This window comes from Cynara cardunculus (genome assembly GCF_001531365.2).
Source record: "Cynara cardunculus var. scolymus isolate 2C chromosome LG 4, CcrdV1, whole genome shotgun sequence".
Lineage (NCBI taxonomy): Eukaryota > Viridiplantae > Streptophyta > Magnoliopsida > Asterales > Asteraceae > Cynara > Cynara cardunculus.
This window is the reverse complement of record NC_037531.1, coordinates 16,690,857-16,714,053: the sequence shown is the minus strand read 5'-3', so window position 1 is coordinate 16,714,053 and position 23,197 is coordinate 16,690,857. Positions and strand designations below refer to the sequence as shown.

At 35.8% G+C, this 23,197-nt stretch overlaps 1 protein-coding gene across 14 annotated transcripts in view; it reads left to right on the top strand.

The window, feature by feature from the left end:
* Positions 1–21,856, top strand: part of LOC112511833 (serine/threonine-protein kinase ATM) — a 48,677-nt gene extending 26,821 nt beyond the window's left edge. For 9 of the 14 annotated variants that reach the window (XM_025117630.1, XM_025117631.1, XM_025117635.1 and 6 more), the window contains 38 exons: positions 26–95; positions 632–749; positions 830–953; positions 2,393–2,530; positions 3,468–3,578; positions 4,428–4,475; positions 4,616–4,720; positions 4,900–4,986; positions 5,492–5,809; positions 5,994–6,109; positions 7,261–7,327; positions 7,407–7,481; positions 8,436–8,555; positions 9,388–9,552; positions 9,630–9,728; positions 11,358–11,509; positions 11,748–11,949; positions 12,049–12,096; positions 12,209–12,292; positions 14,133–14,216; positions 14,388–14,468; positions 14,588–14,677; positions 14,763–14,825; positions 14,959–15,099; positions 15,215–15,271; positions 15,405–15,464; positions 15,954–16,048; positions 16,146–16,254; positions 17,008–17,097; positions 18,041–18,120; positions 18,198–18,276; positions 18,361–18,407; positions 18,776–18,875; positions 19,058–19,189; positions 19,289–19,423; positions 19,504–19,569; positions 20,582–20,725; positions 21,543–21,856. In XM_025117630.1, coding sequence (XP_024973398.1) covers positions 26–95; positions 632–749; positions 830–953; positions 2,393–2,530; positions 3,468–3,578; positions 4,428–4,475; positions 4,616–4,720; positions 4,900–4,986; positions 5,492–5,809; positions 5,994–6,109; positions 7,261–7,327; positions 7,407–7,481; positions 8,436–8,555; positions 9,388–9,552; positions 9,630–9,728; positions 11,358–11,509; positions 11,748–11,949; positions 12,049–12,096; positions 12,209–12,292; positions 14,133–14,216; positions 14,388–14,468; positions 14,588–14,677; positions 14,763–14,825; positions 14,959–15,099; positions 15,215–15,271; positions 15,405–15,464; positions 15,954–16,048; positions 16,146–16,254; positions 17,008–17,097; positions 18,041–18,120; positions 18,198–18,276; positions 18,361–18,407; positions 18,776–18,875; positions 19,058–19,189; positions 19,289–19,423; positions 19,504–19,569; positions 20,582–20,725; positions 21,543–21,620 — 3,978 coding nt within the window. In that variant the 3' untranslated portion in view covers positions 21,621–21,856. Of the gene's footprint in view, positions 1–25; positions 96–631; positions 750–829; positions 954–2,392; positions 2,531–3,467; positions 3,579–4,427; positions 4,476–4,615; positions 4,721–4,899; positions 4,987–5,491; positions 5,810–5,993; positions 6,110–7,260; positions 7,328–7,406; positions 7,482–8,435; positions 8,556–9,387; positions 9,553–9,629; positions 9,729–11,357; positions 11,703–11,747; positions 11,950–12,048; positions 12,097–12,208; positions 12,293–13,983; positions 14,217–14,387; positions 14,469–14,587; positions 14,678–14,762; positions 14,826–14,958; positions 15,100–15,214; positions 15,272–15,404; positions 15,465–15,953; positions 16,049–16,145; positions 16,255–17,007; positions 17,098–18,040; positions 18,121–18,197; positions 18,277–18,360; positions 18,408–18,775; positions 18,876–19,057; positions 19,190–19,288; positions 19,424–19,503; positions 19,570–20,581; positions 20,726–21,542 lie in introns of those variants that run through there. The other 5 variants (XM_025117629.1, XM_025117636.1, XM_025117641.1 and 2 more) reach the window with 5 other exon arrangements.
* Positions 21,857–23,197: the final 1,341 nt, after the last annotated feature.

Below are 23,197 nucleotides of genomic sequence, written 5' to 3'. Positions count from 1 at the left end.
TGCCTAATTTTTTCTTCACATGTAGGTTCATTCCAAGGGTGTTAATCCGGAGCTAGTTCAGAGTTCTTTAATGGATCTAGAAAGGAAGTTCAATGGTAAAGCATCCATTTCATGAGTTTCCTTTCCTAAAGATTACATTATTTTTTTGTGGGAGTATACTCGTTTTCCCAATGCTCTTGTGTAATGCATGGAGGAGCACTTGAGCAGTTTGTTAGGCTACTCCTTTGTTACTGCTTATCATAGAAACAACCTCTCTACAAAATGTGGTGAAAGGCTGCATACAAACAGTTTTGCTCTGCATCCCTCTCAAAGTTGAATTTGGTGCGCCTGGGTTACCGTTGTTTATTAGTACTGTTTTTGCTATGACTTTGTGGTTTGGTGTTGAATGTTTTCTCTAGTCTGAGTATAAGCCGGATGCTTTACAACATAGCATTTTAAATAGGGCAAATTTTCTGATTTTAACCAAACAAGGCATTCTTTTTCTCGGTTGAAGTGCTTCTTGTATGTTTTTTACACACCTCTGTTTCTAAATGAACCAAAGTCGATATGCTAAACTGAAGTATATGCTTCCTCATCTGTTAAAATTTTCTTTATTACTGATCCTGTTGTAACTATTTTATACTGCTGTCAGCTCAATCCATTTCCATTGAGAAGGCTACTATATGGGAGACTCGTGACAAATCCTTTCAGACATGGATCTGTCAACTAGTTTATGCCCTGATATATTTTTGTGATGATACTATCTTAAGGTACCATTCCTTATTTGTTTGTAGGTAATGGCTGTAACTGTTCATGTTTTGTCACGGTTCTGTAAATACTTGCATAATAGGTTATGTCAGGATATTGCGTTGCTGAAAGCTGAAGTTGCGGAGCTTCTTTTGTCAAATATTATGGTCAATCTTGCAAAGAGGAAGGATTTGGACATTGATCTGTGCAAGTTGATCTCTGTGAAGGTTATCTTTTTTTTGAAGTATATAATATTTATAGGCAAATGCTCATGCACACTTCTCACATTTGGTGAGGTTTGAACTCTTGACCTCCTCGGAAGGTGGGCATTTACCGGTAACCCAGGTACTGTTGGGCTATTGGGCCTTTAATGTTGAAGGTTATCTTGTTACACATGTTTAGTCCTGTTAAATAGGAAATTAAAATACAAAAAAAAATCACAGGAAAGAGGACTAAACATATGTGAAATTAAAATACAAAAAAAAAAAAGATCAGAATAAAGAGGACTAAACATATTGGTAAACATGTGTAGTCTGTTTTCTTGTGATTCTTTGCATTTTTAATTTCATTCTACTTTTGGCTTTGAAAGTTGATTTATTTGGTTCCCCACTTGTTCTTTCTTGGTTTACTGTATGAAGGTGATGATCATTGGTGAATCTTTTAGCATGTAGTTTTGACATGTTCCGCAGTTCCGGCCTAATCTCCAATTCAATTAGACTTCGTTGAATCTTCAAGTCTGTGACCTTCGTGTCTGAGATGGCTTCTATTTTCTAGTCAATCAGTATGTATTGCATGGGGTCTATGCCAACAGCTGTCTAGTTTTGAGCTAAATTTTCTTAGCGGAAGCAGAAATTATATACAAGTTCTTTTAATCTACTTGACAGCAGTAAGATACAAAAATAAAAACAAAAACCCTGAGGATGGTTAACTTGGATTTTTAGGATAGCTCTTCCATCTATGGTTACCTGAAAAGATATACCTCTGAGGTGCAGATATACCTTTGTAATTTAATCTACTTCATAGCAGTAAGATACAAAAATGAAAACAAAGCATGGTGGAGTTTTTGAAACCCTGATGATGGCTAACTTGGATTTTTGGGATAGCTCTAAATCTATGGGTACCTGAAAAGATATACCTTTGTATTTTAATATACTAAAATAGTGTGAAACCAATTAGCCATTATGTCTTGACCTTGGTTGCTAAATGTAATGTTTAAGACTCAAATGGAAGGCCAAGTGCTTGGCATTGAGCTACACACATCAAGCTATATACACCACAAAATGAGTATAACGCTCATGGAACTATGTAAAATGAGATTTCGTTCTCTAAATTGATGTGTGCTTAGCCACTTGAAAGATTGTCAAGCTACATCACACAATCACATGATGAATTGTGGGTCCTCTTAACTTTTATGTTTGTTTCATCTTATCTTAGATATTTGATAGAGACATAAAGCAGAGCTGCTGTTTTAGTTACTATTCACCTAAGTTAATGTGCTGTTTTTTGCAATCATCTGCCATAAATAAATACAAACATATATTGATATTTATGTATGATAGTATACCGTCTTTTTGAAGGAACTTCTGATGGTATGTGTTATTTGTTTCTTTTGTTGGAAATCCATTTGCCATCTGATGTGATCTTAATGCCATTAATTTATATTCAGGTGGTGGAGGAGATAGTCGTAGAGTCCAATAACTTAATTAGATCAGTTCAGGTTATTTTGGATGCACTCAATGAGCTTCGGATATGTCATGTAATGGAGAGGGCTACTTCTGTTCCATCTAAAAACGAAAGCTCAAAGGTAAATGCAGAAGCAGCCAGTAATATGTTCAACATGTCTTTGAGATGGTGGTCCATGTAATTAAGTTCTATTAGCAATACAAACGGGCTATTTTTAAATCTTGTTTTCCCTGTTTATCATCAAGCTCAAGGTACAGTGGTGGGATTGTAGTAGTGATATAACAATGCTCAGCTTTAATGTATGCCATAAATATGTACATGATTGGCTGGGATAAAGCTTTATTAAGCGGAGTTTCATAGTCTTTACGCTGTAAATTACAGGTCTAGAAAAAAAAAAAAAAAAAATTACAGGTCTAGACTATTAAGACACCGCGTTGCTAGACTTCCACTTTGAACCGCTTGTCAACCTTGATCTGCTAAGATTGCTCGATAATAAAGAAAGCAAACTTACATAATCCTTGGTGTTTCATGTTCACAATGTTAGCTGATTATGTACTGATATTTTGACCCTATTGCCACAAGCACTACTGTGAACTGCTTTGTTTTTTATTTGGCGCCTTGATTTCCATATAATGACCAGTAAGATAACTTGGGTATGCATGACCGGTTTATATTTAAAGCCTCCATTTTTATTCGGCGTACTCCTGCTCCCATGCAACACATATTATGGCTGAGGTATTAGTTACCTTCTTTGTTGCATAAGTATGCCATCAAGTTAGCATCTGAAAGGTGTCACGAAGGATAGTGGCTTTGTTGAATCTCTGTTTAGGTTTTTAAGTTGAATTTTCAGAACATCTCAACTATTGAACCCGAAAGTCCTGATTTGGTTGTTACATGTCTGTAAAAGTAAGTATATGTAGGCTTGTTACTATGTTACTAAACTGTTTGTTGTTTACATGAAAAAACATCATTTTCCAATATGATATTGTATTGCCTCTCATTATTCTTCTCTACAATTTAATTACTTTGGAGCTGAAGGACTAATACATATTTTGCAGTATGCAAAGTCATCTAGTTATAACTCTAGATCCCGTTGTACACCACTTAAGGCGAAGGACCATGCTGCAACGTCTAGTCAATCGCTGACATCTACTTTGTTGTGGGAAAAGGTCTGGATCTTCTTTTACTCATTCTAAAGTGGCCATTAAAGTTCTCCTTAGGTATTACTTGCACATCTTAGAAACTTGATTGAAGCATAATGGGGATGCTCTCTCTCCATAAGAATTTATGATATTGGTTCTACTGTGTTGGAATGTTTGTTGAAGGGGAAGGAATGAAGATGAAAATTATGGTCGTTTCTTAGCGTTCAAGTACCACTACAATGAATCAGTATGTTGTATAAGAAAGCAGGAAAATTTCACTAGTTAAATTTGATGATTGAAGATGTCAACCAATACTACACACTGAAATGAGAACGAAGAATAGGTTTCCGAACACACTACAAAATGCCTGATCTCCAGCTCCTAGCTTTTGTCTAGATCCGCTTAAGGAACATAATAGGGGTGCAATTCTAAAAGCCATAGGATATGCAAGGGACATATTCTACAAGTTCTTAGAAATTATTAAGAGCAGAGCTTGTGCTTAACAGAGAAGTTGAGTTTGTCACTGGATTCATTCAAAGGCCTGCATCAAAAAAAATTATACTCTGGAGAGACTAAATACGAATTTGGCAGATTTGTGCTCATTACTTCTTATAATATTTACTTTAACTTTTTTACAAGCTAGGGGTCTTCTCGAAAACACCTCTCTGTCTCTGGAGACCTGCATGCATCCTACGCCACCCAAACCCTACCTCCGGGTGGGGTATAGTGGGTTTGTTTGGTAGAGACTGAATAGAAAAACGTATGGTTTCTTATGTATTGCTGTGTGTTTGCTGATCATATATGAATATTCATTTAACACAATGTGATATCTATACTCCATCTTATGATTTACTTTTAACATAATATATTTTTCAGGTTTATTGGCTTCCTATTGACTACCTTGTTGTCGCTAAATCAGCCATTGTGAGTTACTTTCATTGTTAAGTCTCATAACCCATACCATCCCTGTTGATGTTTTTTATCGATAACTTAAGAAAGATAACTGATGCAGATTTTTTCTATTGTTATTACATTCTCACCTGCTTCACACATTAATTTTGTAGGGCTGTGGCTCATACTTTACAGCTGTCTTGTACGTGGAGCATTGGTGTCAAGAGCATTTCAACTGTCTCACGTTAGGGAGTCCAGATTTTTCCCATCTAGAGATGGTAAGTTAAATTCTTTAAATTTGTGCTTCTCATGTGCCTGGAAAGCCGTTGCAGGGAATGGCATATGGCATTGATTTTTTATAATAGTTCATTTCAGCTTCTTTAAGTTATTATCAGGGTATTATGTCCGATAAAGTATTATAGTTTGTTGTTAGTGATCCATTCTTTACTGTCATCAGCTGCCGCACCACATAGAAATTCTAGTCTCAGCAGTTACCCAAATAAACGAACCAGACAGTTTGTATGGAATCATCCAGTCTCACAAGGTACGATAATCTTTCTTAGCCTTACTCCCGTAAATGCTGCAATATGGCACATGTCTCTAGTCACCTTTATTTTAGCATGCGTGCATTCTTGATTATACTCATTCTGCTTTCTTTGAAAAAATAGTGGGTAATGTCTCATATACATCAGTCAGCATGTTGATTAACCTTAATCCTATTCCATTTACTTGTTTAAACGTCTCATATATTGTTGTGGGATGATATTCATTAATCCCTTAATGACGGAGGGATGTTCCATATTTGGAAATTAAGTCTTTTCAGAAATGTCAATTGCTCAAGTAGTAGGTAAGTTCTGTAGCTTGTCCCCAAGCGTTCATATGTTGTAAGAACTCATTCTTCAACTAACTGCTAGTTGGGCAATTGATTAGCTTCCAGGTATGAGACAGGACCTGCTTACTAAGAGGTCTCAAGTTTGAAGCGTCCCATTTGGGTTGTCATTTTGCTTGTTCTCTATGTTGTATTAAATTGTCTTTTTGCTGACCTGCAGCTGACATCACAAATAATCACTTTTGAGCATGAGGGTAACTGGAGTAAAGCTCTGGAGTATTATGATCTACAAGTACGATCTGAAGCATCGATTGAGATGGGTAATAGTTCCGGGGATGTTGTACCTGAAAATTTTCATTCGTCCTTACCTTCATCTTCCTCCAAGTCCGAAGATGAAATGAGGCAAAGAAAACCACACAAAGGGCTGATTAAATCTTTGCAGCAAATTGGTTGCACTCACGTATTGGATATGTATTGCCAAGGATTAATGTATCGGAAAGGCCGGTTTCAGGATGACTTAGAATTCAATGAGCTACAGGTTTGCCCAAAAATGTTTTGAGGGACGTCGTCTTTTATTCTGTAATATGACTGAAATGTTGATGTCATTACCAACTGCATGCAACATTTGATCTTTTTTGTGTGATCTTTTTCTTCTTGCTTCTACCTTTTTATAGTGATGTTTGACTTCCTTTCTTCTTGAATTAATGGGTTGCTGTTTGTAGTTTGAAGCTGCTTGGCGTGCAGGAAATTGGGATTTCTCTGTACTGTACATGGGTGCTAATTCTCCCAAGGCAGGTCAACAGATCAGACACAACCATTTCAACCAAAGGCTACATGGGTAATCAATTATGATTAGACAATTACAATGTGCAGAGCCATGCTTGATTTTTTAAATGGAACCTCTTCTGTGGATGCTAATGCTGTTTTTCTATTTTAAAAGTGAAGCGATACGAAACTTAAAGTGTGGCAGAAGGCACCTGTGCACAATGTGTCAATTTTAATCTATAAGATCGTCTGCTTAAACAATACCTTCTCCTACATAATCTGCAATATAGTGTCATCAGATGCTTCAACCCTTAAGATACTGCTAGGCGTGATCATTAGAGTATGTTAATTGGTTGATATGGAGGCGGACAAAGGGTTCTTGGGGCGTTCCAATGCTTCATGTGGTTCACTTATAAATCTAGTTTTCATGTGTTGAACTTTTGTGTTGTACTGTAGTCTTCCTTCAATTAACGATCAGCTTGCTGACCGATCTGCCTTCCATAGTTATGTAGTTAATATTTGGCACTGCATTATAGTGGTCTAAAAAATGTTGATAACCTTATAGGAAAGTTGATTCTTTTGACAGTAATGTTGTTCTTATGTACTGATCTTTATTCTTGTAAATGTAGTATTATATCTATTAGATTATTAATTTGTTTAAGTGCAGAATAGTTTCTCTTGATGACAAAATATTGCAGCCAATCAGAGCTTTTGAATCTTCATACACAAACTTTAGTTACTTCATTGACATATGTAACTAGGCTCTAATATTCTCTCAACCAATGAACAACCAGCCACAAACTTTGGCAATAGGATGAGAGATGGTATAGTTTTATTTTGCTAGAAAAGAAAACAGAAAAAAATGTATTTTAAGAGTCCAACTACGCCAAATATAGCCAATTCCTTGCTTAAGGTGCATGAGTTTTTAGATGAGTTGTTGGATGTTATATCTTATAGCTTTGGATACCATAAAACTTCTACAGGTTCAATACATCATTTGGTTATACATATATATTTACATAATTAATTTGCAAATATTTTCACTTGTAAAAAAATCCCAAAGTATTTTAAAGTGTCTTGCAAATGCATTGGGACCCCTCCTATCATATAGGTAGTATGATAATAGCTTCTAAGAACACACATCTGCACATGCATTACATTACTTTGATTTTGAGATGTTTTCATTCATACACAATCATCTCATTGTACTTGTTGCGGTGCTAGCTGTTTGAGGGCTTTTCAAGAGGGAGATATCAACGAATTTAACCTGAACCTGAAAGAATCTAAGCAGGTACTGGTGGATTTGTATTATTTTTGGATGAAGTAAGGCCTTCTTAAGTTTAACTTATAAGTCATTTTTTCTATATTAGGAGCTTCTATTCTCGATCTATCATGCAAGTGAGGAGAGCACGGAATATATATATTCCACTATTGTGAAGCTTCAGGTGCGAAATTCTCCGTCATTCACATTAATGGCTAAAGCTTGTTCATGTCTCTGCCAATCAGGCATGCACTGCTATGTAATATGATGGGTTTATAACCAATATTAGAAGACATAAGTTAAAATGCATGCAAAACCATTCACTGCATTTATGTGGAACATGGAGTTAAAGTTGTACATTCATTCCTTTGATCTCTGAAATCTTGTATTTTTTCTACTTGTTAAAACAACAGAAGTATGTCAGGCATACAAGTACCTATTGTTAATAGTATATGTTGGAGTGGTTTTGCTCTCTCTATATATTATATGGTCATCATACAAATGCCTAGTATTAATAATATATGGTTGTGGTTGTAATTTTTCTTAAAAAATTCTATGCTCCACTCAAACCTTTGTTCACTTTTAATTTTATCAATTATCCAATGAACCAGTCATAACATAAAATCCTGAGAGCTTCGAGTTATTTCTTGTTATCAGTTATAATAAGCTTCAAGTAAATTATTTACAGGAACAATTCAAAATCGAAACCCTCCAGCAGGTTTTTGCTATTTTTTGTTATTAATTCTCTTCCGGTTGCCTCTGACTTCTGCTATTTCTTGTTATCAGTTATAATAAGCTTCAAGTGGTACATTACTAGGCTATCCAATACTACTCTATACAAAGTATTAAAATACTATTCTTGTTAAAGGATTGACTTTAGAAAGGGGTGAATATGGAATGCTGGTTTCAACCTTTCTGTGATTTACTTCCTATGCAGTTTTCATGTACTGAAAATTGGGAAAGAGCAATATATTCGAAATTTGAAGGTTTCTATTATGGTAGAAAGTAATCTTGTTCATACCTGAACTAAATCATAGAGGAATGAGTAATCAAAATTGATCTGAAAGCATAGTATAGGCGGTTGCTGATTCTGGACCATGAACTTTTTTCTCTTATATATATATGATGCTTTTGGTAGATTTTCTGTCATCTTGGGCTTGCCTGGGATTTGCGATGGGCATGGTTGGATGGGAAGAAAGATAGTCACACTGATTCACAGAGATTGTTATCTGGACCTCTTATTCCCAACATGGATCAGGTATGAGTTGCCAATTGCTGATTTGGGTGTTTGTATCTTGTTAGGATTAAGTGCATATTCTGTCTAACCATTGTCGTTTTATACTTGAAGCTTGAGATTTATGAATTATGTTTGGGGCATTTTTAATTTGTCTTAATAGTTTACAATGTGTGTGTTCATGCCATCACTTCATACTATGTTTTTATGAAGACAGTTTTCCTCTAACCTCAGAGATTACTATATTCCAGTTATATGGAAGTACAAATATCCCCAAGTATAATGGTTAATATCAAATTTGAGTGCCATCAGTAGGTTGAGGAAGTAATAGCATATAAAGGACACATAAACATTAATCATTGCACAAATTACACGTGATATGTGTTGCTACTGTTACAATGGCAGCTCTTTTACATGAATACTGCAAGTCTATCTCAAGATTAGCATCCACTCATGGTGGAGATATCTTTACAAATGACTAGGCTGCGAAAGCCAAGCTACAAATTCTTCAACAAGTACTACCAAACTGACTACCACAGTACTCTCAGATTGATGGTAAATATGTCGGGATTTGTTTTTCAAATCTGTCGCTGCTGTTCAAAACTCTTAATTCTATATCAATAACTGAATAGTTGGAAATTTTCTTTTAGTACGTTTCTTCCGACAATTAGATTTCAAGGGAACTTGTTTCATACCGTCTGAGCGAGCATAAATGTGTCTACTTTTTAGGAAAACAACGATCCAACAAGTCCAAGACTCTTGAATACTATACGTGAAGGATGGAAATTTCTAAGTTGCTTAATGTCTGACAGGATGGGTGGGAGAAATTTCTAATGTTTTTAATTGTTTTATGTAGTTGACATGGTTGAATACGGAATGGAGTTGCATTCTGAACCGTGCACAGTTACATATGAACCTTTTAGAACCTTTCATTGCATTCAGAAGAGTTATGCTTCAAATTTTGAGCTGTAAGGATGGTACGGTCCAACATCTTTTGGAATCTGCATCAATTCTTCGTAAGGTGGGCTATTTAATTATTATCATCTTATAAATTTGAAATAATTGTTTTTTGCCAATGATATAATCTCCATTCTGTAGGGATGTAGATTTTCTCAAGCTGCTGCAGCTTTGCATGAGTTTAAGTTCCTCTACATTGGCATGGGAGGAGAAGATTCTAAACTGTATTGGCTTGGAAGGGTATGCCTTCTATTTTACCAGTTAACTTGTTCTGTGTTTCTATAATGTTGTTTATTATCACCCTTGCTACTTGGCATTTTGGCCAACCAACAATTATGCTGCAATGATGCATCATTCTGTATGTTCTTTCTTCTGTTATTTGTTTTCTTGTCTACCTTCGACAAATAAATGATTGCTTAACAACATTCAGTGCTTTCCATGGCTGTCCATCTACCTTACAGCTTAACCTTTAAAATCAGTTGGTAATTTAGGCTGCATTTGGTACATGGGATGGGACTGGACTGTACAGGACTGGGCAGGACAAAAACTCACTGTCCCATGTTTGGCACGACATGGGACAGGACAAAAACTCATTGTTCCATGTTTGGCACGACATCGGACAGGGACAAGGTGGGAAAAAATGTTTTTTTTTCCACCAAAATAGGTGGAACAAGGTGGGACAAAACTAAAAAATTACCAATCTACCCTCATTATAAATAACCCTAATATGGTATTTCGTGTATTGGTCACCACTTCCCATCGCCATATCCACCACTCCCCACAATCTCCATGTCTTCTATCATAACCACCTTCGACCTCCAGCCACTACCGCCCATTGCCGTCACCACCATGATGAGATTTACCCTCATTTGAAATAACCCTAATATGGTATTTGTTCTGACGTTCACCATCAGCCATCGCTGCCACCACTACGAGGGGCCACCACCAACCACCGTCAACCACCTCCATTACGACAACCTTCTCTTCTCGTCCTCCACAGTCACTGTCGACTGCTTCTACCTCCGCCATCACACTACCGCCCACCCTCGTCTCCACCACAATCACCACCTTCACTTTCACCCCCCATCAGTCACCACCACCTCTACCTCAATCACCACTACCTCATTCTATTGTTGCTGCATCCATCATTGTTGCTGCAACACCAATTCGTAAGGATCTTTTAAAACCGAATAAAACATATGTTTCATTTTTACGAACCGGGTTTTTTCGAACTACCATCAATTACATCAAAATCTTCATCCAAATTCGGTACTATTATATATGTATGTATTTATATTTTATACATATAAGAATTGTTTATAAATTAAATTTATTAAATATTTACTTGATTTTTGTCATTTATAACTATTATATGATATATAAAATCATCAAACAGCTTCTCAACTTTTTTGGGGGCAACTTGTCTAGTCCAGTTCTAACCATGCCATACACCAGACAGACAATTTGTCCAGTTCAGTCCAATCATGTCTGCCAAGCAAAATGTTACTTTAACAAGTAAATATTCTAGGTTATAGCATTTGCATCTATTTCTTGATGTTCACATAGTGCCAATGTTGGACGATAACATTACGTTTTACACATGAGGGAAAATACAAAGCATGTTTGTTTCTTCTATATGATATGTTCCTTATGGTCGGTTTTTTCACGTGATAGTTTCCTGTCTAAGCCTGTGTGACATTTAACTACCGGTATGCTTAAAATTTTGAAGTAACTATGTTGTTTCATCTTTTGTCATGGAATATGATTCATTATTTATCTTGTGTGTGTTGAGAGTTCATCATCACTTCCTACCTAATCATGGAATATGTCAAACTATTGTTCCTTCTTTGACTTTTTTAGTTGTGCTAGATTGAAGAAGCAAAGCTTTTGCGAGCCCAGGGTCAGCATGAGATGGCAATTAATCTTGCAAAGTACATCTCCGAACGCTTTAAGTTAAATGAGGAAGCAGCAGATGTATATCGTCTAGTTGGGAAGTGGCTGGCTGAAACACGCTCTAGCAAGTTAGTTATAGAATTTACCTATCAACCATTGGTTCTTACTTCCTCTTCATATTATTTACTTCTTATTTCCAAAACAGGGCAACCATTTCCCAGCATTATCCCCAGAACTAAAGGTACTGATGGGGGTATGCTGGGTAAAAATCGCCAATACATGTACCCTTGACTGGAAAAAAAGTTGCCAAATCTTAACATTGTAAGACAATGATGTGCAGTCTCACTTTACTATTTGACCTTGTAGCTCTAGGACTATCTTGGAGAAGTATCTGAAAAATGCAGTTACCCTTGCTAACGATCACCAGGCTACAGACAAGAAGTCCATTGCAAGAAAAAGCCAAACACATTTCCATCTTGCTCATTATGCCGATGCTCTATTTCGTAGTTATGAGGAAAGACTAACCTCTAATGAGTGGCAAGCAGCAATGCGCTTGAGAAAACATAAGGTTGTTCATACATATTTCATTTCATCTAGGTTCTAAATAAATGTAAGTTTTTGGTTAGAAATGCATAATCACCAGATTTTACAATGGAATGATTTGTAGACAAAAGAGCTGGAGGCACTAATTAGACGATACAAGAATTCATCCAAGGCAAGCCAATAACTAGACATAATTTTCCTTTAAAAAAAAACTAGACATAATTTTTAGAAGCTAAGTTTTCGTCCTTATGTTTGATTGTCATTTATTTGCTCCATGTGGATAGGGTGAGAAGACAGATTATTCAGTAAAAATACAAGAGCTGCAAAAACAACTTGCAATGGACAGGGAGGAGGCTAAAAAGTTGCAGGTAGAAATCAGTCTACAGGCATACTCATTGATTTAAAAAGTAGAATATATCATATAATCTTCTGTTGAGACTAATGGTTTAACTTGGTTATTTATCATTATTAAACTTCAAACTATCTCATATTATCTATCAGGACTTATGACATGTCACACATTCACTTTAACATGGTACCTAGGCAAACCAAGGCATTTGCCAAGAACCTAGGTGTCATTCCAACAAGGCGTGAATCTAGATGCCCTAATCATTCCGTGCTACTTGTCAGGAGATTGAATTAGGTTAAACAAAGGTTCTACTTGCTTTTGAAAGTTTCACTTCCACTGCCAGCACCCAATAGTCAACAGATGCAGTGTTTAAATCATGTCAATTATATTCTGATTTTGGCCTGTTCTCTATGTGCTGCCTCTTGACAACAGATCTGGCTCTCTACCACCTCTGTAACTGCTTTTGACACAGTTCCAGCCATGACAACCCTTCTATGGTTCTGGCGAGGTCAGCAGGGTTTGAACCTGCATTTGACACCAGTGTGAATTGCATTTTGTGTCTTGTCTCATCTGGCCTAGTCGCCTGACGTTGTTTGTCAGTTCCTCGCACCATTAACTTGCTATCTTGGATTGGTGAGGTGATCTCCCCCTGGGTTGATTAAGCTGGCATGCCATTTGATCAAACTGTCCATGTGGTCTGCTGAGCCTTGCTGGATCATTCTAATCCCAACTAGGCCATTTCTTTGTTGCTAGATCTGAAATCCTCCTTGTTGGCCAAAGTCCAGGATCAATATGCAATTTCTAGAAGTTGGGTCAGTTTTACAAATTCTGTGAAGTACAAGATCTATTTTTTAAAATTCTTAAAAAATGGTTGCTGTGTAAGTTTTTAAATTTCAGGTTGTTTTTGCCAATTTTCTAAGTTTAGGGACTGTTATGCTAAAATTTATTGTTTGGCATCTTTTACAAGTTCATAAAAATTCATGGATTATACAATATGTAGATTTTCCAAAATCAAAACCTTCAAGGACTATATGTAAATTTTAAACTTTTTTTTTCTTCTGCCGTCTGTTCCACCATCCAGCCTTTAGTTTTGGTTGTTCAATTTAGCTAGTCTAATAATGTTTGTAACAAGGCTAGTATACTCATTAGGATTCCTCTTTTTTTATTAGACATGCTTTAGGTCTGCACAAAACCTTCTTGGTTAGAATATTTTTTTGTCAATGTTGTCTTGAAAATGCTTCATGAATCTGCCAAACATTGTCGGGATGTCTGATGGGGTAAAGTTGTGCAAATCAACAGGCAAGGTGAGTGGTCTGGGGACATAGAGGAAGAGTTTAGAAGCAAGTCTATTCTAACCTAAGTCTGGAAGGGATAGTTTTATATACATGCTTCACTGGTTTGGTTTAATTTTTTTTGGAAAATAGCTAGATACAGTCCACCAACTCACAAAGTGTTTCACATGGCGTCCCTTATTCTGTTTTCACGTTATTCACTGCTTCTAACTATCAGCTCACTATGAAACTGGATATATGCCTAGTATTACTCAAAAATCACATGAACAAAGAAACCAAACACTTCCAAAGCGTATGCCTTGTTTCAATTCAAGCAAAATGGTGCATTTTTTAGTCGCCACTTTATGTAGCCATTACAGCTCCATTAGCTGTGCACGATGGGATCTCTATTTAAGTGGTGCATTGACAACAATGGCAGGGATACATTAATGTTTTGATGGAATAGGGCTCCGTTTATGTAGTACATTCTCCCTTAATTTCACAAGTATGAGCTCCTGTCATAAGTAAATCATGCATTCTGTGGAACTAGTATATAAATTATTCTAACTGTGATACTTAACCTTTCAGCAAGACAGGGATAATTTCCTCAGCATTGCACTTGAAGGATATAAGCAATGTCTGGTCATTGGGGACAAATATGATGTACGAGTGGTATGCTCTTATCCAAGTCTATCTCCAATTTCTGTGACCTATTTCAAGCACACCGTCTACGAAATTTTAATTTGGTGTTTATATTAATAGCTGAAGTTATTTTCATTTTGCCTAATATTGTATAAGCTGTGTTGATTTAGTTGTTCATGAATTTATCAATGTGTAATTCAGGTTTTTCGACTTGTATCTCTGTGGTTTGGTTTATGCACAAGACAAATTGTTGTAAATGGAATGCTCAGTACAATCAAAGAGGTACAGAGAGGAAAACAATAGTTATGTATTTCTATTATCAACAATTGATTCTATATGCACACAGATTTGAAAATGAGAAGATTTAAGATTGATAACCGAATATCACTTGTATTTCTCAGGTGCAATCTTACAAGTTCATACCCCTAGTATACCAAATTGCTTCAAGGCTGGGTAGCTCAAAAGATAGTCAGGGACCTAATACTTTTCAGGTTAAAGCCTAATGAACTTTCTGCAATCTGTTGTCATTTCAACTTTTAGTTTTTCTATATCATGTTTTGGTTTTGTTATCTGCAGTTTGCTTTGGTTTCTCTATTAAAGAAAATGGCAATTGATCATCCATATCACACAATCTTTCAGGTAGGTTATATTACTCTTCTGTACAAGTTTACTTACTCAAATGGATGGAAGTGTCTAGTGTATAACGCCTTGTTCCTAAAAGAAGTTTTTCAAAATTCAATCAAGTTCTAAGTTTATTCTGTTTTCTTTCTAGCTTTTGGCACTCGCAAATGGTGACCGTGTCAAGGACAAGCAGAGCAGTAGAAACTCATTTGTGGTGGATATGGATAAAAAGTATGCTGCTGAAAGCCTTCTAAAAGAGTTATCTTCATATCACGAAGCTGTAATTAGACAAGTATATCTCAGTCCCCATCCCTCTTTCAATTTGTAATTCAGACTTCCATAATTTTAAAATATTTCTGATATTAATGTAAGTTTATTGGTACTTTTCTTGATGGCTTTTATTATAGATGAAGCAGATGGTAGAAATCTATATCAGACTTGCTGAACTAGAAACAAAACGAGAGGTAATGCACACAGTTTTGGCTTCCTTATATTTGGCTTATTTTGTGATTCTCATCTGGTCCATTTGTAGAAACTGTTGGACCTTTTTTTAATGGACATGAAATAGATGGATTACTGACTAGATCCTGTTTACAGGATACCAATAAAAAGATTGCTCTACCAAGAGATATTCGCAGCGTTCGGCAACTTGAACTCGTAAGTAAAGCTTTTTTTTGCTTTGGGTACCTTGATTTTGCTTTCTGATGAAGGTTACTTGTAATTAAATTTGAATGTTTCAGTGGATGCCCAAAATTATTAATTCAGTCTGTGATGGTCTTCTTTTCTCTCTCTTTTCACTCTTTAAACCAACTCTTTTCGATCTCTATGGTTGCTATACCTGTATCACCTGTGTAGTGACAATGATCTGAATTGCTCTTCCTGTGAAAATGTTTCTTCTTCCTTGATTAGTGGAAGGTCAACACTAGCATTCTTGTTAATATCTTATTTCTTGGAATTTATCTTGTAAATATTGTGTTTCCTAAAGTAGTATAGTTAGGAGTAGATTTCCATGTTTTTGGTAGTGCTGTTTTTCCCTCTAAAACACCTTGTACAAATAACCCGTTGTGGCACTTGCATATTATGAGAAGTACATAATATGATTTTCTCTTTTACAACGCTTCTCTTATGTTTTAGTTGGATATGCAGGTTCCTGTAGTGACATCAAGTTTTCCAGTTGACCCTAGTTGTCAGTATGATGAAGGGTCTTTCCCGCATTTCAAAGGTTTAGCAGATTCAGTCACGTATGTCTACAAATTGAGAACAATGTCATCTTCTTGTTGTGCATTCTAGCCAGCATAACAGGCTAACTTTCTGGTTTCTTATTTCTAACATACACAGGATCATGAACGGCATAAACGCTCCAAAAGTTGTTGAGTGCCTCGGTTCAGATGGTAAAAAGTATCGGCAGCTAGCAAAATCTGGAAATGATGACCTGAGACAAGATGCTGTATGTATGCATAAATTTATGAATCACTTATTGTTCCTGTGTAGCACGTAGTTGTTGCATGAAGATTTTGCTCAGTAAGATTTCCAAATTTGGATGCATTAGACACAATATAGAAAGGTCAAGCATAGTATCTAGTAGAATGGTAGCCAGTTAGCCAAGGACAAAATTTCAAAGTACATTTATGAGCCGACCAACTATTAAGCAGACTCTGAGTTCACACTATGTGGTGAGTTGTAGATTAACTATATTCAATATGTTCATTCCACCGTATAAAAAATTGATTGGAAAACATGTTGAAGAACATATTTTGACTTCTCTTTTAATAGACCTTCACCTTCCTGGTAATTTGTTCATCGATATTCTGGTTTCTTGTGCGCTGAAGATTCTTACCTCTAAGTTTCCTCCTACCTTCCATGCCTATGACCACCACCAACGAAGAAAAAGAAAAGGATCAATAATTAGGGTTGGCTTCGGGTGAGAATGAAAGTTATGGTGAGAAGGGATCTCATCAATCCTAATTGAAGAGAACCACTAGATCAAACTAATGAGATACACTAGATCAATTCCCTTCTAAAGCGCAATTCATGGGTTGTTTTGAGATTAGCAGTGATCAAGGGTCCAAATTCCTTCTTACACTTTTCACCTTAACTCCTATTCTCAACAATCCTTCATCCATTAAGTAAACTTAATCTGGAACTTTCTAAATTTAAGCCTGATTAATGTGTTCATTACTTGTAATAAAACGTTCTGCAGGTAATGGAGCAGTTCTTTGCCTTGGTCAACACTTTCTTACAGAACCACAGGGATACATGGAAAAGGAGATTAGGGATACGGACATACAAGGTATGCTCATAGTTACTGTATATTGAAGTATCGGTGTATCACCAAAGGGTTACCGATAGAGCTCAGCCTCTTATGAGGTCAAGGGTTCAAACCTCACCAAAGGTGAGGGGTGTGCGTGAGTATTTTCCGTATATAAATATTATATACTCCTAAGAAAACCAAAAAAAGTATCAGTTTGTTTACTCTAAGTTGCGTAAGATTGTGAATGAAGTGCACAATTTTCTTACACTCCAGCAGTGTATTTCAGCTGTCCATTTTTGACATAAGAACATCGTTCTAATTCTCTTTATTTTCTGTACCAGTTAGAGACCTTGCATTGTTTTTCCTACTTTCCAGTACTAAATTTTTGGTTGTGATGATTTAGTTCACTTGTAAATTTTCTCAATCTCAACTATCCTGGAAACCTGTCAGTGGACTGCACTCATGCTTATGAATTGTTTTTAGATGCATAGGTCTGCAGAAAGTCATCCTATCCAAATAAAATTAACCGACCATAATTGTATATTTTATTGTAATTGGATCAGCTCATGTCCAAAATTTCAACATCCAAATTGGATCGATCGGTTCTTGGATAACAGTCCAAAATCTAACTAAACGGAACCTATCCAATATAATTAATAGTATGTTCAATATTGTTTTTAGTTGATATTTGTATGTAGTTTTTTTTAAGGAAATTAGAAAAATATATGAATAATTGGTTGAAAAATTGGATCAAAATATTGGATGGATCCAATCCGATCCAATGAATTAGCAACAGTGATATCCAAAGGATGGAACCGATCTAACCCAATCATCCATCGGATTGGATTGGATGATTGGAATGGATCGTATCTACCAAAATCTATTTGATTTTAACCGCTGAACACCTGAGGACTTGTTCTCTACCAAGTCATCCTCGAGAGGGGTGAAAACCGTAGAATTATACTAATGTTTGTTGAAACAGGTGGTTCCTTTTACTCCAAGTGCTGGTGTTCTTGAGTGGGTAAATGGCACATTACCTTTAGGCGAATACCTTACAGGAAGGTTAGTAAAATTGTGTTTCATTTTAATTCTCTGTTCAGTAATTAAAATACCGATACATCAAAATTGACAACTTTCAGTACGAGAAATGGAGGTGCCCATGGACGTTATGGAATAGGAGATTGGTCATTTCCCAAATGTAGGCAGCACATGGCTACAGTAAGTTGCTGTTGAACTCTTCCATGTATGCAGATATTCACTCATCTATGATCAGTATAGCTTACAATTACTTGTGCTTCATAGGAAAATAACAAGCGTAAGGCATTCCAAGAAGTCTGTGATAATTTCAGGTTTGTAACTTCTTAAAACATATGTCATCTAGGCTTAGGGGCCGTTTACCCAACACTTACCCGGTAAGCATTTATCGGTAATAATCAACACTTTCACTTAACTTACCGGTTAGATTTTAGTCCACTAAAACAACATTATATGTAACATTTTTATTTGGTAAGCGCTTACCGTGTAAGAGTCGTCACCCTCACTTACTAGGTAAGACCCTCCATCCTTATCATTGCTCTTACCGAGTAAGATTCTCGGCCCTTGTCATGTTCATCTGGTAAGATAAATTCCCTCGGTAAGCGCTTACCGGGTAAGCGTTTAGTAAACGGCCCCTTATTCAAGCTCTGTTTTTCATTGTTTTTTATTTCATTATCTGCAGACCGGTCATGCATCACTTTTTCCTAGAAAGATTTTTGCATCCAGCTGACTGGTTTGAAAAACGGCTTGCTTATACAAGAAGTGTCGCAGCTAGTTCAATGGTAGCATATTCTTTTTTCTTTTTTTCAGTATCCATGATTTTGTTATTTCGAGTTTCATCCACCCATATGTTCTACTAAAGTTTGTTTCATACTTCATTAGTTAGCATTCCAAATATGCATCTTCAAGAATCATGAAATGAGATAATAATTGTTCTATATGAAAGTAATTTCTTGAAATATAGGTCGGTTACATTGTGGGTCTTGGAGATCGGCATTCCTTGAACATCTTAATTGATCAAGCAACTGCAGAAGTTGTGCACATTGATCTTGGTGTTGCCTTTGAGCAAGGGTTGATGCTGAAAACACCTGAGCGGGTTCGTCTAAAACATCCTCGATTTTTCTCTACTTTGCAGTTTTAAAAAGCTCAACCATTGTTTCATATCGTTGATGTCTTCAATGTGAATCGTGAGTAGGTCCCATTCAGACTGACGAGGGACATTATTGATGGTATGGGGGTGACTGGTATTGAAGGGGTTTTCAGAAGGTGTTGTGAAGAAAATCTTTCAGTTATGCGAACAAATAAAGAAGCTTTGCTGACCATCATTGAAGTATGATTAACCGCTTTTTATCTTGTAACCATTTTAGAAAGGGTTATCCATATACTTGAATATATTCAAATCCACTGCAGGTTTTTATCCATGATCCTTTATACAAGTGGGCTCTATCACCTCTAAAGGCTTTGGAGCGCCAAAAGGTAATTAAGGAAACAAACTTTTCTTTCTTTTTCACATATGCAACCTGATGACTTCTGCATTTCCAGACAAAGAAAGATACTCGAAAATGATTCAATATATCATGCATCTTAATATTTCCAATGTCATCAAAGATTAAATAAAAGATCCGGTTGCTGTAAATCATCGGTTACGAGAATAGACTTGGTGAATTCCGTTAACAAAGTACTTCCGATGCTTCTCACTGAAATTTGATTTCTCGCCTCAATAAACCCTATGCGCGCACACACTTCTCACCCAGGTTGTTTCTGTGAGACCCCTGAGACCACATAAATAACTCCGTATCTTCATACACTTCGAAGGTAAACCTTCAAGTGTTTTTGCTGTGAAGGTTCATTATTTTTTGTACCTTCACAATGTCTTGTTGTGAAGTTTCAGTGTTATTTTGTGGTCTCACAAAAAAGTCTGGTCTCACGTGAATCTAAACCACAAAATTTTGACAACCAGAGAATCTGTACATTCATTGATGCATATACATTAATGAATTTTAGTGAATATATGCATCGATGCATATATACTTGCATACATAGTACATGTGTATTGATGAAGGGTTGAGTTCCAGTGAGGATGGAAGTTATCGTGAGAAGGGTAAGAAGGGATCTCCATCCTTGGATCAATCCTAATTGAAGATCAACACTATTGCGGTGCATAAAGATGCACGGATCAATTCCCATGAGAAACGCAATTCATGGGGTGGGGGTGAGATTAAAAGTGATCAAGGGTTGAGATTTCTCCTTCCGCTTCTCATATTAACTCCTATCTGACACGATTCTTCGTCATTGATGAATACTTCTATGACCGAATACTTACTTTGATAGTATATGCATCAATGAATTTACATGTTCTCCCGTTCTCAATTTTTTTGTGGTTCTCACATGAACCGTCCCCTATACATATCAGTTGCCTGTAACATTTAAACTCTTTTAAATAAATATGATGTATAATTGTCCCTTTAACGATGTTATTCCCTGTTAGGAAACTGATGATGATCTGGAGACAAGCTTGGAGGACTCTGAAAATGAATATGAAGGAAATAAAGATGCGGCACGTGCTCTTCTGCGTGTTAAGCAGAAGCTTGATGGATATGAAGAAGGCGAAATGAGGAGTGTGCATGGACAGGTAAAATATAAACAACACAACTAGAAAGTATAGTCGATAAGCATTACTTGATATGTCGAGTGCCACCATTATATATTTCCGTTGGTTCCATGAAAATTTTACGTAGTAACGAAGTAGTTTTTTTTTTTCTAACATCTAAAAGACCAAAAATCATTTGGGTTAGAGTTCAGGTCTGCATACATCTCACCCTCTCCCGACCCTGCTTTAGAGCTGGAATCGCTTGGTTTGGTGCATCTAAAATAGCAGAATAAATCTTGTGGACTTAAATCAGTAACATCGATGGTTTGTATCGATGATGATGGGCAATTAGCATTTCCACCTTCCCAAAAATTCGACCCATAAGAAGTCATTACAAATCATAATAATTGAAAAGTTTCTTACTTCTACATCATTAGTTTAGTAAGTTCAACTTTGACACTTCCCCGAAAAATAAAAATTTGCAATTTTGCGGTGACGGAGGAATCAGTAGTCTTTTTGATTCAGACACACTTCTGTATTTCTGAAATAAGTCTATATTTCTATTTTAGTTTGTTTCAAAATAAATGTTTACTTTTGAAAGTAGGTGCTTACTTTCCAATTCTACCCTTTTAAGATTGAGAAACTCTTTACCCCTTCTATGATTATGTGTAAAAATTGTCCTTTTGTTATTTAAAAAATATAATAATTACACATTTATAAAAATATATCTTTTTCATGGTGGACGTTTATTTTTGGGACGGAAGTACTAGTAAACTAGTATTTAAAGTAGTAGTAGCATGATTCAGAAGTAAGATTAATCTGATTTTGGCCTTCTTATTTCTGTTTTCTTTTTCTCCAGGTTCAACAATTGATACAGGACGCAATCGATCCCGATCGCCTGTGTCAGATGTTTCCGGGATGGGGATCGTGGTTGTAGCAAACGACACCCGACCAAAGCTTAACTGCTGTACAGTTTTCGTGCACTGATCTTATCCCGTGTATATGATTCGAGTTTTTTTTTCTGTGTCCTTTTCTATTTCATGTACAGTTCATCTCTAAGAGCAATGAAAAATACTAATACATAAACCCAAGCCTATTTTTTGCACTATGTTCATAAGCTATTTAGTTAAATGACCTTCGAAACTCAATTTAAGAATTTAATGTAATCTTAAGTTTTTACGCCAGCAAACTGTTTAGGGGTTTGTTTACTTTTTAATAGTTCCATTAAGATATAATATCTAAATCGTTAAGAGGTGAATCTTGTTTGACAAAAAAAGAAGTCTTGACTCTTAATGGTTCTAAAACCCTTTGTATCTTGGGCCTCCCTTAACCATTAAGACCCCTAATTTCATTGTAAACAATTATCAAACAATTATATTTCGTTTTGCACTATATCATGAGAGTATCTTAATCATTCTGACTATTTAATGATTTTGCACGAAACCATTCAGCAACTGCCAAACAACTCCTAAAACTGCGGTGAGCTAATCATGATCTTAATTGATAAGGTTATTCAGCCAAAAAAAACTCAAATGCTATAATGTATGCTAAAAATGGTTTAATGAATAGTAAAACACCATATTTGATGTAATGCTATTTATTTATATTATATTTGGTATTTTTTTTATTAACCTGAATTCTCAATCTGCTATGCGAGACGATTAATTCTAGAACGATCGTCTTCTTTACGGGTAGTTTGGAGTCACCGTATTTGAACATCCGTGGCTACTAGGAGATTTTTATTCCTCCTTGAATTTGAACTTGAAACCTCTAGATACTTTTGATCTTTGGAGTCTAAGTTTAAACCAATCAAGCACCATCTTTGTAGTTATTTATTTATATTATATTTGATATCAAAATTTCAGTAATGTTAAATTTGATTTTAATTAAATTTAGGACTTCCTGGCCTTATTAAAGAAAAGTGGTTTCATATTCATTAGAAAGTCATAAATTTAATTAAAGCTTCATTTAAAGTTATGTGACCAAATAATAAGGTTCTAAATAGTGTGGGGTGGCGCAAGGTTAATCACGAGTTAAGGTGAGACCATGGTGTTTTCAAAGTATGGTGTAAGGTGACAAATTTGTATATACAATATATATACAGATGCATATGTGTGTCAGTATATTGAGCAAACATATTAAAAGTATAAAAAAATCATATATTGATAATTTGATATCAAATGTTCAAAGCCTACAAAAAATTGATTGTCTAGCGATATGTGAGTTTTTGGCCTCCAAGAAAGTCAGGGATTCAAAACTCACCAAAGGTAAGGATGATATGTGAGTTTATTTGTTCTATTTGTTATATATATATATATACGGTTCAAACGAGAACCGTTGTGATTTAATACTATATTATAAAGCATTTGGCTAAAACTCTTAAAACTCTTAAACTCTTAAACTCTTAAAAACTCTTAAACCCGTTCATCTCTATCCGATTTCATCCCATATCTGAATTCGTGTAACTAACTGTAGATAAATACAATCAAATACAGGATAAACATCTCATTTTAA